At 39.0% G+C, this 13858-nt stretch overlaps 1 protein-coding gene across 2 annotated transcripts; it reads right to left on the reverse strand.

Moving 5' to 3' along the window:
• Positions 1–925: 925 nt before the first annotated feature.
• On the reverse strand, positions 926–13577 carry STX16 (syntaxin 16). Of its 2 annotated transcripts, none has more exons than XM_062008858.1 (8): positions 13331–13577; positions 8389–8496; positions 7055–7195; positions 6322–6484; positions 5290–5381; positions 4516–4659; positions 3951–4031; positions 926–1825 (listed from the first exon to the last, which is right to left on the reverse strand). In XM_062008858.1, exons 1-8 carry the CDS (start codon positions 13463–13465, stop codon positions 1721–1723), a joined length of 969 nt encoding a protein of 322 aa, XP_061864842.1. In that variant the 5' UTR covers positions 13466–13577; the 3' UTR covers positions 926–1720. The 2 variants fall into 2 exon arrangements, with proteins under 2 accessions (XP_061864842.1, XP_061864843.1); XM_062008859.1 differs by having other exon boundaries at positions 13385–13573.
• Positions 13578–13858: the final 281 nt, after the last annotated feature.

Below are 13858 nucleotides of genomic sequence, written 5' to 3' on the forward strand. Positions count from 1 at the left end.
CTTCACACCAACCGATGTAGACAGCACACTAGGGAGACAGTAGTTTTACTCACGATCATTGATCTATTACCAGAACAGGGGAGCTGCACACCCAACTACAAGCATCATTCCTTCTCTTCCCAATTTACTTCCGGAATTTAGTCAAGGATTTGAACGGGCAATTTTGGAAGTTCAACATCCCCTTAGTCCAGAGGTAACAAGAGTGGTACGAAGCTTTTCACAATAAGCCACAGCTTTCACATTTTGCAGTTTGAGCTTTTAGGTGCATTCCTGCACAAAGTCAGTTTAAAGCTGCATCTTAAGTCCTCCTCATTACATGGTAAAGATAAACTCAGGGCAGGCAACATATCCAACACTACTATCATAGCCCTGTGAAACTGGACTTAGAGGCTTTGAGCAGAGCACGTCTGCAAGCTTATGGGGAGCACTGTATCAGCCAGACAGGGAACTTACTGTCCCTTTGGGGGGAAAAAAAAATCCATACAGAAAAGCTGTATTAAAAAGATTAAGGCAAGGCCTCTGCAATTGCACACCACTTTGGGCCTGAATAAAATCATAAGTATTCTATTACTTAGATGTCCTAATTTCTTTTATGGCCTACAGCAAAGTTTTCCACTGAAAAAAATAGTGGAAAAAAACACAAATTCTCTACTGAAGGCATAGTAACATGTCACTTGTATGACATCTCTCATGGTCAGAAAAAGACTATAAACACATCCTCTTCAGGCAAGCATTTGAAAGAAAATCTTCTTTCAGGGAAAATGGATGTAATGTATATTGTAGTGAAGTCACTGACATAAAAAACATAACACACATGGACAAATGCACTGTAAAATAAACAGCTTATACAACAACTAAAGTACAAAACATCTGAGACTCACTATAGCAGGTGAGATGGGGTAGAAAGCCAAAAGGAGAATCTCTGTTTTTTAGGTTTAACTTCACCACTGCTTTAATGTGATGTCTGTACTTGAAATAAATTGTACATGAAGAAACACATATGATCATCCTGGTGAGGAAAACATTCCCATGATTACTCAAGGTCAGAATTTTTTTTAATTAACTAAACGTTTTAAATTATGCCCATGATTAAATCTAGTTATTTACAAGATCAAGTACTACTTGATTCTGAGTAATGGCACAGTATCTAAATTAAGATCATAGGGGTTGGATTACATACTGGTTGCTAAAAGCTTTCTCTTTTAGCTGTCTATCCAGTTCTTTGGAGTTTTTGAGTCTGGAAGAAAGGAGATGAAGTCAAACATTTTTGTGCCTCAACGTATTTTATATCTAGATCAATTTTTGTTATCTAATCCCATGACTCAGTAATGTGATTTAAATCTGAAGCCTGTAACAATTGGGACGTAAGAATAGAGAAGACAATACATTTTTGTTCACAGTTACACACTAATTACTGTACTCACTGGTAAACTTCAATTTTGTAATTATTTTTAAGTACTGTATTTCCAAATACCTCTGCACAAAGTGCAAAACTATTTGTGTGGGAGCATCGACTTTCCTGACATTTTCCACGTAATTCTTACAAACACCTCACAGATCACCAAACTTGTATTTGGAAGAATTCTACAGAAACATTGCACAGACTTTTCACCACAAGGGCTTATACATTCAAAGGCAGCTTTCTGGAGTGCAGGTCCATCCATTCACATTGGGGAAAAAAGTTCACACAAACTTCAAAAGTGAGAAAATGAAATGAAATCTAGTGTGACTTTACACCAATAAGAACAACAATAAGGACAATTACTATAACAAACAAAATTAAAATAACAAGCATCTTCCGATTCTTCTTTTGATATTGCTCTGCCTGTAGAAACAGAAAAGAAAGAGGTAATACTTAAGACCTCTGCAAAGCTACAGAGTGCAGACTCCACTTTAGTACAACAGAAGCATGTGTATCTCAGAACTCTGTTTTGGTAACTTGACATTTCACAACATAAATCTGAAGCAACTCCCACAGAATAACTCTGGACAACATCATGGACTTCAGGGAAGGTAAGTGTATGCTGAAGTCACATTTATCTGTCTGTATCAGCAGACTTTAAAGAAGAGTGAATCCTCATGTCAGCTAAACAACCTAACTATGACTTCAGCACTCCCTCAGGAGGCCCTGTGCCTCCACAGGACATATAAGCTATGCAGAAGGATGACACTTTGTTTGGTACAACACTTCACTATGAAGACCATGGAAACAAGATCAGGCAGCTGGCTATGTGAAAGTGTGAACAGCAAAAGTGGCAAGATGTTTTAACTCATTTTGCTGATGCAAGATTCCTGTATTCTATTTGAAGAACATTAAGATTCACAATAAAACTTCATTTTTTTTGTTGTATCTGATTCAGCTGTGCATTTTCATTTCATTTAAATTAGAACTGAAAGCTTTTTTTGAGTTCTCATCCCTTTCCTCTTTTTCCCAGGGGAATTAAAACGAGGCAATGTGGAGAAAACTCTCCAAAAGCCAAACGAAAGGCTGCTAATAGAAGCTAAACCAAAAACTTGCATTTAATTCAATTTTAAAATAATAAACCCTCAAAATGTAAAGAGAAAACAATATTAATTCTTCTCCTTTACAGTACTTGGCAAGCAATTATTTATTATCAGATCCACTAAAGAGGAATTTTTGACCTGAAACTATGCAACATACCACCACTGTGACTATTTACTTAATTAGGCTTTTCAGAGTCAAAGTCCTACAAAGTATTAGAACCAATTCCAATTTTTATGTGAAACAGGAATTGGTAACTAGTGATTCATATCAGACTTTGCAGTGAATTAATGCCACTTCTGTGAATGTGTCTCAGTAGTTTGTAAAAATGATGCCAGTTAAAACAGAAAATGGGTATTACAGATTCTAAGTCAGAATAAAGCTGCCAACAGTATTACACACAGCAACGTATCTGTGTTTGCTATTACTACTGAGACCTGCATATCTTCCACAATAGGTGAAAACATTTCTGTGCTGCACTGAAAACAGGTACATATTGCAGCAAAAACCCATCCTCTAGTCAAGAATCCAAACAGGGGTTTGCTGACAATTGATTAGCTACCACTAGCCTAGGAAAGGCATCGATTCCAACTCGTTTATTTCCAGTTCAGTTTGTGCAAACTGCTTGCAATTACTTTAAGACTTGTTCACTGATGGTCAATGACATATTGATCTCAAATTTACTTCTATGGAGAACAAGAATTTGCCTTTAACTAATAACTGCTTTTCCTCAAATGGCACTTCTTTTGCTGTCCATATATTAGAAGTCCACCATATTATGAAGAAATGTGTAGTAATAAGATGTCCACATTTCCAAACCAGGGCTTTAAGAGGCTGTTGCACAAATCTCTCATTCTACTTTATTTCCAGCAGTAGAGGGACTGAACTGAGCTGACAAGTCAGAACTGAGCTTAAAGACAGCAAAACAAAACCACCACAAAACTCCATGTTCTGCTGCCAGTTCAAACTTTTCAGATGTTCACAGTAAAACCTTCACATTAAAAGCACGAGGTTGGACCTAACTTCTAACAAGTATCAGATGGTAAGAGAAAGCATTATTTCTGCTGCTCACAGTATTGAGAGAATGTTTTTCAACTAGTATATATATCAGCTGACTGAAATCTATACTGAGGTACCCAATAACCAGTCCTATTTCACAGGCTCTCCAGAGAAGGGCTTGCAGATAGGTCACACCAGGTCAGTAATAAAAAGATCAAAGCACATGCCTTGTATGCCCAGAAAGTTATTTAAGAAATTAACATCAGGCATGAGATTAATAGAAGTTATAGGGGAATTCCCCACTACAGTACAGCCAGATGTTTTACACTGTAGAGCAGTCATTTCTAAAGGAGACGATGTCCAATTGAAAAAATGACTAACTTAATGGCTACTAAACTATAAAATATTATCAGATATGCAAAGTGACTTAAGCATTCCATCAACTTACCTTATGTAGTTGTTTTAGTCCCTCTTCAGTTTTCATACATGACTGTTCAACGTTGTAGTCAATTCTATCTAGAACTGTTCCCTAAATAAAATGGAGAGAATGAGCGCTGAATTGAACCTCAATTAACTTCAAAAAGCAATAATTCTGAGCAGAGTAATTAAAAACACACACCCCAAACAGCTAATGCACTTTTACAGAACTAGTCAGGACTTTATTAAAGGACCTCCTTGCTCAGTGCCAAACACCACATCCCTTAATAATACCCTTATGTCCAGTTCAGATGCTTTTGGCTGACTTATTTAACCTAAATGCAACCTCTGGGAGAAACAACCAATGGAATTTTTGCATTCTATGGGGATTTTTGCCTGATGCTCATAACCAGTTATTATTATTTATTTTCATTAACTCCTCTGGCAGATTTGAAGCAGACGAAACCTTAGCTGAAGAGGTATGTTAGGAAAAGGGAGAAGCACGTGAAAACAGAATGTTACAACAGGAAGACTCTGGTAGCCTTAACACTACATGGCATCTCCAATTTCTTACTAAGACTGTGATGTCAATGTACCTGTTCTACTATCATTGCTCCCAGGTCTCTAAAGATTTCATTGAGATCGGAGATTGACTGTACAATCTGACGGATTTCTCTTTCCCGCTCTTCCACCAGCAGTGTGTTTTGCTCCACCAGTGCTAGCTGGTCATCTGTAAAACCCTGTTAGAAAAAGATTTAGATGTTGAAAAAACCCCATTAACAGGATGCATGCACTAGAAATAATTATATGAATTTAATAACACAGATCCCACCACTGCTTGGAAATGCAATATCCCCAAAATCCACAATGAAGAAGTGGGTTTGGTACAGCTCTACAACATAGTAACTTAACTGTGCAGAAACAAATCATTACCCCATTATTTGCAACAATTTGCAACACTGAAAATCTTCAGCTACACTTTAAGATTCACTTTGAAGAGTGCTACCATCCACTCAAATTCAGAATCAGTTTTCTAACAATTGATCTTGCATCTGCTCAGAAAGGGGGTACAACAAAGGACAGCAATGTATTTACAGACCTTCTAGTCCCTGTCACTTAAGGAGATTTGAGTAGTCAAACTGAGCTCCCTCAGGCTGCAACACTGAGGCTAATGGCACAATCATCTTGACATTGCAACAGCCATACTAGTTAGGAAAATTAGGAAAATGCATCACAGAAATCTGCAGAAAAAGAATTTCCATGCAGCTTGGTATGTTCATGGCACACCATTTTTATATTTTCATAATAAAATCAAGGGCACATTAGAAAGTTTATTTGTATTGAACCTGTGTAATAATATCTTAACTTACTCTATCATAAAGTGTATCATCCTCCCCATCATCCATCAGTGGGACTGAGGTGTCAAAGAAGTGTTTGGATCTTTCTTCTCTATTCTTCATGCCTATAAAAGACAAACTATGTTTGAGCATATTTATGCTCAGACTAAGAGTGAAGTCTGAAGCATCAGAAAGAAAAGCACAAGGAGGAAAATCTGGCTAAGAAATGACATAAATAGTGGTATCTAAATTTTAATGGTCACACAGATTTACTATTAAACAAAACATAACAAATTCAACCAGACTTGAAAGACTCCAATTAAGTCATTGATGTCACAAAGTCATTATGTTCCTTGAAGTTAAAAAAGACAGGTAAGTTAAAAGCCTTAAAGTGTGATCACTTTAGGCTACTTGCTAATAAATTCTCTTTAGGAACATCTCTTGTCTGAATTGCCATCTTAAGTTCCACCTGTGCCATTTATACCACAGGAGGAAGAAATATTATATCCGTATTAAATTTGAAGATCAAATTTCTCTGGATTTCTTCCAAGACTAAAATAATCCTACTTAGCTGAAAATAGAATTGCACACAATTTTAAACAGAGGATCCACTTCCCATCTGTTTACAGATGCAGAATTTTAACTTATCACAGTCTCCCTTTTGAGGTTTTATCTGTCACAGACTACCAATGAACAGCAGGTGTCATGTCTGAAGATCAACACCTGCTTCACCAGTGTAACAGAAATAGCTTTGCAGAGCACAATTTGAGAAGCAATGATGCATCAAAAGTGTGGATGGATGAAATACACTGGTTTTGTTGACATACTTAACCATGAAATTTCCCTTTTACAAATATGAAAGAGAGGTAGAATAAAGCAGTGTGAATGTGGGCTGTGAACCACAAACTCCTGAATTCTAACCTCTGCACTAAAACACTTTTAGTAGTCATGTGTGCATCACTTAACCCTTCTGTGCTTCAGTTTTCCCAGTCAAGAAAATAAGCAAACCTTAACTAGTGGTTTCCACAGAAGGTGCCCATGTATTACTGTATCTCTTATGCTTACGTTTGAGATAGTCAGACTGTGCATGCCTAAAGTTGGTGGATAGGTCCTGAAGGGACTGTGCTAAGGAAGACACTACATTCCTGAGAACACGTGCTTCTTGTTCTGTACAACTACGTGACCTGCTCTGCAAGACCTGGACTGCTCTCTGACATCTGTGAAACAACTGAGAAAACAATTCCATTAGTAAAAACCACACAACAACACACACTTCAAATATCACATCGCCAAAGTTCCCAATGGAAGACTAGTATTATGATTTCTAGATATTTAAAATTAACTTCTTATTGCCCAGTACACTGTTTAAAAATGTATGGAAACACAGAACATAGATGAACAAACAACTTAAATCTAACAGAGTAGCAGAGTAACAGAACTACTTCTGACCAAAGACATTTGCTTCACTCTAACTGCTCACACTGGAAGCCTTAGAATATATGTATCTGTATTTCTCTGACATATCTGTAAATCTGACTTGGTTAAGTCTTCCAATCCTATGCCAAGTGGAAAAGTAAACAAAAACAGGGAGGTTAAGTGACTCAAGGAGAAGTTTGCTGAAATAGTCCAGTCCCATACACAGAGGCCAGGACTTCTGTCTCACTCTAATACTAATTACAAAAGAAATGTTTTACTATTAAGTAAAATATGAGAGGAGTTCATATTAGAAACCACTGCCTCATCATGAGGCATCACAGATATGTCAGACTGTAGGTTTAGAATTTAAAGTAGTCTCTACCTGTGTGATTTCTTGAGTTGTTATTTCTATTGCCCGTTCCTCTTCACTGCTGTCATCTAGTGTTGGTCTGTTCAGATGTTTATCATGAAGACTGGCTAGTTCTTTCATCTTCTGTTTCACTCTGGCTATATCATACTGAATCTAAAACCAAACAAACAGAAACAAAGAAAGTGACTGATGATGTTTCAGAGGAAAAAGTTCTGACAAATGCTACACAAAAAAACCCAAATCACTGGAAAAAAATCTAAATAACATAAAAACCAGACCAAACATCATTAAAAAGTAGCAAACTCAAAGTATATGAAAGTATTCACTTACTTATTAGTTAGCTTTTTAAACTGACTCATATTAACCTTAGGCAAGACTGCTATTTCAAATATGCTTCATAAGTTGGAATAATATTTTTATCATTAGATAATTAATATCATAGTAAGGTTTAGTCAACTTCCAAAACATCAATGAAAACTCAGGTCACACTTTCAACTCTGTCAAACACTGGATACCCTGAACTTAACAGTAGAAGTTATATGCCATGCTTTCAAACAAGTGATTAAAAATAAATCTGTAGGGATGATTATTGTAGTAAAAAGGAAACTGATCACCTTTCTGCACAGTGGGGTCTGTATACAGAAACCGATGAGCCTACGTTTGTTCTGAGAGTACATCCTAAAAGTATATTGTAAAAGTCAAGAACAGCTTCACACTCCAAATAGTGGAAAAGGTTTTTAATTGGACGCCTCCAGACTTTTCCCTCTCATTTGTCTTGCAAGGCATCAGTACTGCATAGGCAGGAGAAATTCTCTTGCTAGAAGACACAACACTTTGTTTTCAAATAGTAAATTGCTGATCTCCACTATTTTAAGGTTTATTCAATTGGACCCCTCAACAGGTTCAAATGAAAAAATCTATTGGAAGTGCTAATTAATTTTTTTCATACCCTTCCTTCTAAATTTCAAACTGAGAACAACTTGGCTTTGCTAAGAGCTTTAGGACCTTCCTGCAGCCTCAAGCCCAAACACTCAGCTATGGCACATCTACCCTAATGATCCCAGTGTACTGCTAATGATGGCACAAATGATGCAAATTCAGTGAGCTGATGTTTCTGGCCCTAGATAATCTCCTTTTATTTCACTTGCAATATAACCTTCAAGATAGTAAGGCACTGCTTGCCTGATATTTTCCTCTAAAAAAGGATGTCGGTTTGAAAGACACACTTACTATTATCTTTCTTCTAATACTACTTCTGTCAGAAAACTTACAGAATGTAACTGACAACACTAATAAATTCCTGCATGAGAAATTAAACTCTGTGTTGGATTTGCTACACGACTTACTTCATCTGCTCCATCAACCCATTTGGGAGGTAAGCGTTTTGTTACTCCAATTGCTGCTTCAGGATCTAAACTTATTCCCGACACCAGTGCCATACGATCATCAGCAAGCTACAGAAGACAAGACAAGAAGAGCAAATTAATTTCATATCTTTTAGTATTTTTAATTTTAGAATTAAATCTTTGAGCATTAGGAAAAAATGCATGTCACCCCATAAAAACTCATCTCACAAATGTGATAGGGACAAGCCAGGAGACCGATGATACCTGTGTCGTGTGCTATGTGCTAATGAGCTACATTCTCCCACTTCCTGTACAATGTGAATGATTAAAGTTACTCTTAGCCTAAATTCTTAGCAGATTTTCATGGTGACAATATGCTACTGCAGTAGGAGTTCAAGTAATTCCCATTTTGGTACATTTCGTATTAGACGCCATTTCACATCCCTAATCAATGGTGTAGTGTGGTTTATACTGAACTAGGCAAGTCTGAACATCTCATTTGGGGAAATCTCCAAATAAAAGTGTTTCTTGTATCTCTAAGAAATAAAAACAGTATTCTGTGATTATTCTCAAATAATGTTGTATTTAGCCAGATGCTCACCTACAAGGCAGCTGAAGAACAAACACTTACAAATTGACTTGTGAATCAAATTATTAATGAAAAGGTGCTGAACAGAAATAGCCAAGGCTGTGACCAATCCACACTCCACTGCATCACAATGACACACACTTGCTGCTTCAGATATATGGCCTGAGGCAGAGAAACTTGCAGGAAAATAGGTACAATCTCCAGAAAATTCCAGAGATTCTCAGAGAGTAAATAATACAATGTGTCAGTTGGCTTATACACAGCTTCACATAGACCCACGGGAGGTCTGGATATAGAGGAGTAGTAAAAGAAACCCCTTATCATAATTAACAGTCATTTAATAACTCAGGTGCAAGAAATCAGGGTTTATATTATTGGAGATTGATGCTCACTGATGTACAGCAGCACTGCTGCAGTTGCAGAAGCACACAATATACATTTTTTGAGACTATTTTAGGGAATATAATAAAATTTGTAGGGTTTAAATACTAAAAGATTTTAGGAAAAAAACAAGTAACTAATTGAGAGTATTTTTTAGAGTCACAAAATGTCTGTGATAAATCTATGAGAATCTTATTTTTTCAAATACTACTTCTGGATGCAGGTTGAATAACGTCAATGTCAAGACAGCTTAAAATATGACAGCTACTAAGAAATAAGGACGTAATGGACAAGGTGTTTGTTTTGGCTTTTTTTTTAAAGCTCACTTTAGCAGAAACCAAAAGCCATGGTCTGATTTTGATGCACAAATACAGATTTATCTGCTCTGGTATCATTGCCAGTAAAACATGCTGTCCCCCCTCAAAAAGAATTCTTTTGTTAGGGACAGTATTAGCACTGCTGACCTTTAAATGGGTCAGACGATTTTTCTTGGTAGGATCTAGAAACTCCAGTAAACAGACTCAGTGCTACAGAACAGGTATAAAGAAATTTACTTCTACAATGGTACAGTGTTGGGTGTGGTTGTCTAGAAAAAAGTACAGTGCCTTTGGTTTCGGAGGTTTTCAAGATCTGGTTAAACAGAGTCATGGGTGACCCTTACATAGATTACCAACAGTCCTGTTTTGAGCAGGAGCTTGAACAAGATATCTAGAGATTCTTCCAACAACCATGCCTATGATTCTCCAACTGAAGGTGTGAGCATGATACACACCTAAGAATGCGAAAGGCCACAGGTGCTTCCAGTCATCTTTCTCCTCTGAAAGCACGGCAGGGCAAGAGATGGAACTGAAGGACAAATATAGATCTTCTTGCCAGTTGAACTAGGCTTTGCAATTTCAGAGAGAATCTAATCTTCCTTTACTAGAGATAGAAAGAGGTGGTATCAATGATACCACTTGAAACACCCAATTACTTCACTGTTTGTTTGCAGGGAGAGATTTCATACAAAAACCTCACTTGCCAGTTTCTCTTAGACTTCTAATTTTCCCTTATTAGGCTGGAAAGCTTTGTGGCTCCCCATCCACTCCCCTCTTAACAAAACCAACAAGCTCTCTTCCTTCCTGGGCAATTCTTTCCTGAAAGTCTGTTTTTTATCCCTGACCTTATTTCCTGACCAATAAAGTTTAAACCATTTATGCACAGCATAAAAAAGTTAATAGCTGCATTGCACAAAGTCACTATATCCCATATGTACACAGTAAGTCAGACCAGTATCTACATGCATCTGTAAACAAATGTAACATCACAAAATGCTCCTCCCCTCTATGCAGCCTTGTCCTTCTACTGTACAGAGACACCTCATACTACATAACAACATATAACAAACTAGCAGAATAAAGAAAGGAACATTTTAGCTCTACTGTGGACACTTGAGCACTGCGGCAGAAAAAAAATCTGAAACACAATACCTCATCCAGCTCCTGAAGTGATTTGTGGATCCCATCAGCCCCATCCAGTTAGCAAAAGATAAAAGGGAAAAAAAGAGACATAGGACAGATATAGGGTATGGTCAGTTGAGAAAATACTGATTTATGTTTTAAGCATGATGGTTTACCAAGAACAAAACTAAAACATGATTACTCATTAAATACATGATGATATTGTACTTTAAGTCAGCATTTCGCCTGATGCACAAACTTTTACAGATATTTCAGTTGCTTGGTAAACAGAAAGAACATAAAGGATCAAGTTAAGAGCTTGGTTTGCTTTCCAAAGGCAGTGCACAGTGACATTTCAAGTTATTAAAATTTCAGGTAGAACTGCAAGAGAATATGTTGAAGTGTGACAGCAAAAGCAATTTGACTGCAGTATTCATCCACTTCTGAGTTACAGGGTTTATGATTGGAGGATGCACACATACACAAAGCTTTTAAGACATTTACTGACAAGCACCCCATTTATCACAGATAAAACAGGCAGCAGAAGACAAAAAAGCAAAAGCAAGTGTAGCTCACGCTTGCTTATGTACACATATCAATTATGCTGTAATTTCAGCTAACATCAATCCTATATGCAACTGAAAATACACAAAGGGCTGGTATCTGCATCTTCTCTATTCAGATATTTACATTGCAGAGGATATTGAGAGCAGAAGGATTAATAAAACAAGTACATCAGATCTAAAACAAGGACAAAATACTTGTGGTTTAACAAAGCAGCAGGCTTCAACTAATGATCTCTTTTATCCTCTACCAAGCTTTTAAAACAGGACTGTACTATTGACTGCTACTTTGATTATCTGAGTTTAAGAAACAGTTGACTGTCTGCACAAGAATGCATCTTCCAGGGCAGGATGCAGTTTTTCACAAGAGGGCTCTCACAGGAAAGGATTTCTGCAGCAGGAATCTGGAGAGTGAACTAAGATAAGCCAAAGTACTATGAGCTAGAATTTGCAACACTGCCCTGCTGGCCCTTATCAGCTCTGCTCTGCGGATACCACTCAAAAGAACAGGTAATTAGCTGCAACCTGGACAGTGATAGGCACCTTAGGAATACAAAAGGTGAGTAACTCTCACACTCCCACTTTACACTTCTGGCTAAAATAGCACATATGTAGGTAGTAACTACAGAACTCTCAACTGTCCACTAGGAACAAGATCGAGCCACTGACTAACTTCATCCACTGCACAAGAGTGACTATTTCCAATCATTAGTAGCTTTCATTGCATTTGAATGAGCATCCTAGAAAACAGTTTCCATTAACATTAACAAACACTGTAAAGAAACATTTTATGCAAATGCTAAGTGTTATTGCACTCGTTGAGTAAAAGCATGGTTTCACTGCTCAGGACTGTGTATGCGAGTTTAAACTATCACTGACTTCTCTATGTGATTTTCTAAAAGAAATCCAAGGATCTTAAAGTGATATTGATATTGGCAAAACCCAATGGTAACAAGAACTAAATGCAGTGCCAAATTAAACAGGTATAATACACATTACTATTGACATTTCCTGTTCTGCAAACACAACGTAATGCATAGCTTGTTAGGTGCAGGTGTAATAGAGTTAACAACGAACAAAGACCATTCAATAGCAACTCCTCAGTTGAAATAAAGTTTGCAGCATTAAGCACTCAACTTCCTAATAAAAAATGCATTAATGGAAAGCAATTCAGAATTATGAGACTGCTAGCACACGTTTACTGGTGGCTATTCCATAGAAATGAAAAGCTTCAACAGAAAGGGTAAAAAAACTCCTCAGTAAGGCTGAGCTGCCCAGCAGTCTGTCACAGACTCACTGGCTTGAAACTTAGAAAAGCCACATAAATTGGCAGTGAACAAACAACTTCTTGTCATTTTTGTAATGAGAGCTCACATTAGTATCTACTGACTCCCCTCTCTCACAGATGACTTTCAGTATTATTTGTATTTTAAGAAGAAACAAAATGAAGAGCAACATATATCAGAGCAAATTATGGAACAAAATAAATCAAGCAATGACAATAATCTACACTAGTGTATTTAACGGTGCCCACACTTAAAAGAATAGAAGAGTTCTGCTCGATGAAATCTATTGGATTTTTTTTTCCTTTGGGGAAAGGAGGCATCAAAAACCACAACAGACCAAAAAAACCCCTCCTCATGTCAATGCTGACATGAAGTTATTACAACAATAACTGTATTTATTATTCATGGAGTGAATAGAGAGGCGATCAGCACAAATACAGATCTCTTCTATTCATTTTACGTGAATACGGAGGAAAAAGGGATCAACAAGGTGGGGAGGAAGGGGCAGTTGGGGAAAGTACAGAGGAAGGTGGACTTTAGAGAAGACTCTGAGGAAGGGAGCCAGGGAAGCCCGGGGCGGGCCAGGGGGCTGGAGGGCCGGACGGGAGGAGCGGGGCACAAGGCACGGCTGCCTGGCAGCCCGAGGCGCAGCGAGGTACAGTAGGATGAAGGGAGGAGACTCACCGCAGCAGCCATGCTACGTGAACTCAGAGGGCTGGAGGAGCCGTAACTACTCACTTGCTCGGCCAGCAGCTGCCGGCTCTGCACCGCGTTGTTCCGCAACAACAAGAACGCGTCCGTTAGACGCCGGGTGGCCATGGCCTCCCGCCCCGGGGCCCCTCGCCCCGGGGCCGCTCAGCGCCTCGCCGCCGGGCCCTCGGCCCTAGCTCAGCCCGGGGCCCGCGGGCAGAGGCGGCGGCCGCCCCCGGGACGCCCGCTGGGCGCTCACAGAGCCCGGGCGGAGGCCGCCAGCGCCGGCCCCCCCCGGCCGCCGGGCCCCGCCATCCCCCCCCGGATCCGCCTGCAGCCCCAGCAAGGGCCCGGCTCACTTCCGCGTTGTGCATCGCTCGGCCCTTTCCGCCCGCTCCGCCCGGGCTCCCGGCCGCCGCACCAACGTTCCGGGCTCCCGGCGGGCAGCGTTAGCAGACCCCCGAATTCGACCTGTGTGCCTCCATCCCCTCCCCCGCCCCGGGCTGAGAGCCCCCAGCCCTC

This window comes from Colius striatus, chromosome 16, assembly GCF_028858725.1.
Source record: "Colius striatus isolate bColStr4 chromosome 16, bColStr4.1.hap1, whole genome shotgun sequence".
Classification (NCBI taxonomy): Eukaryota; Metazoa; Chordata; class Aves; order Coliiformes; family Coliidae; genus Colius; species Colius striatus.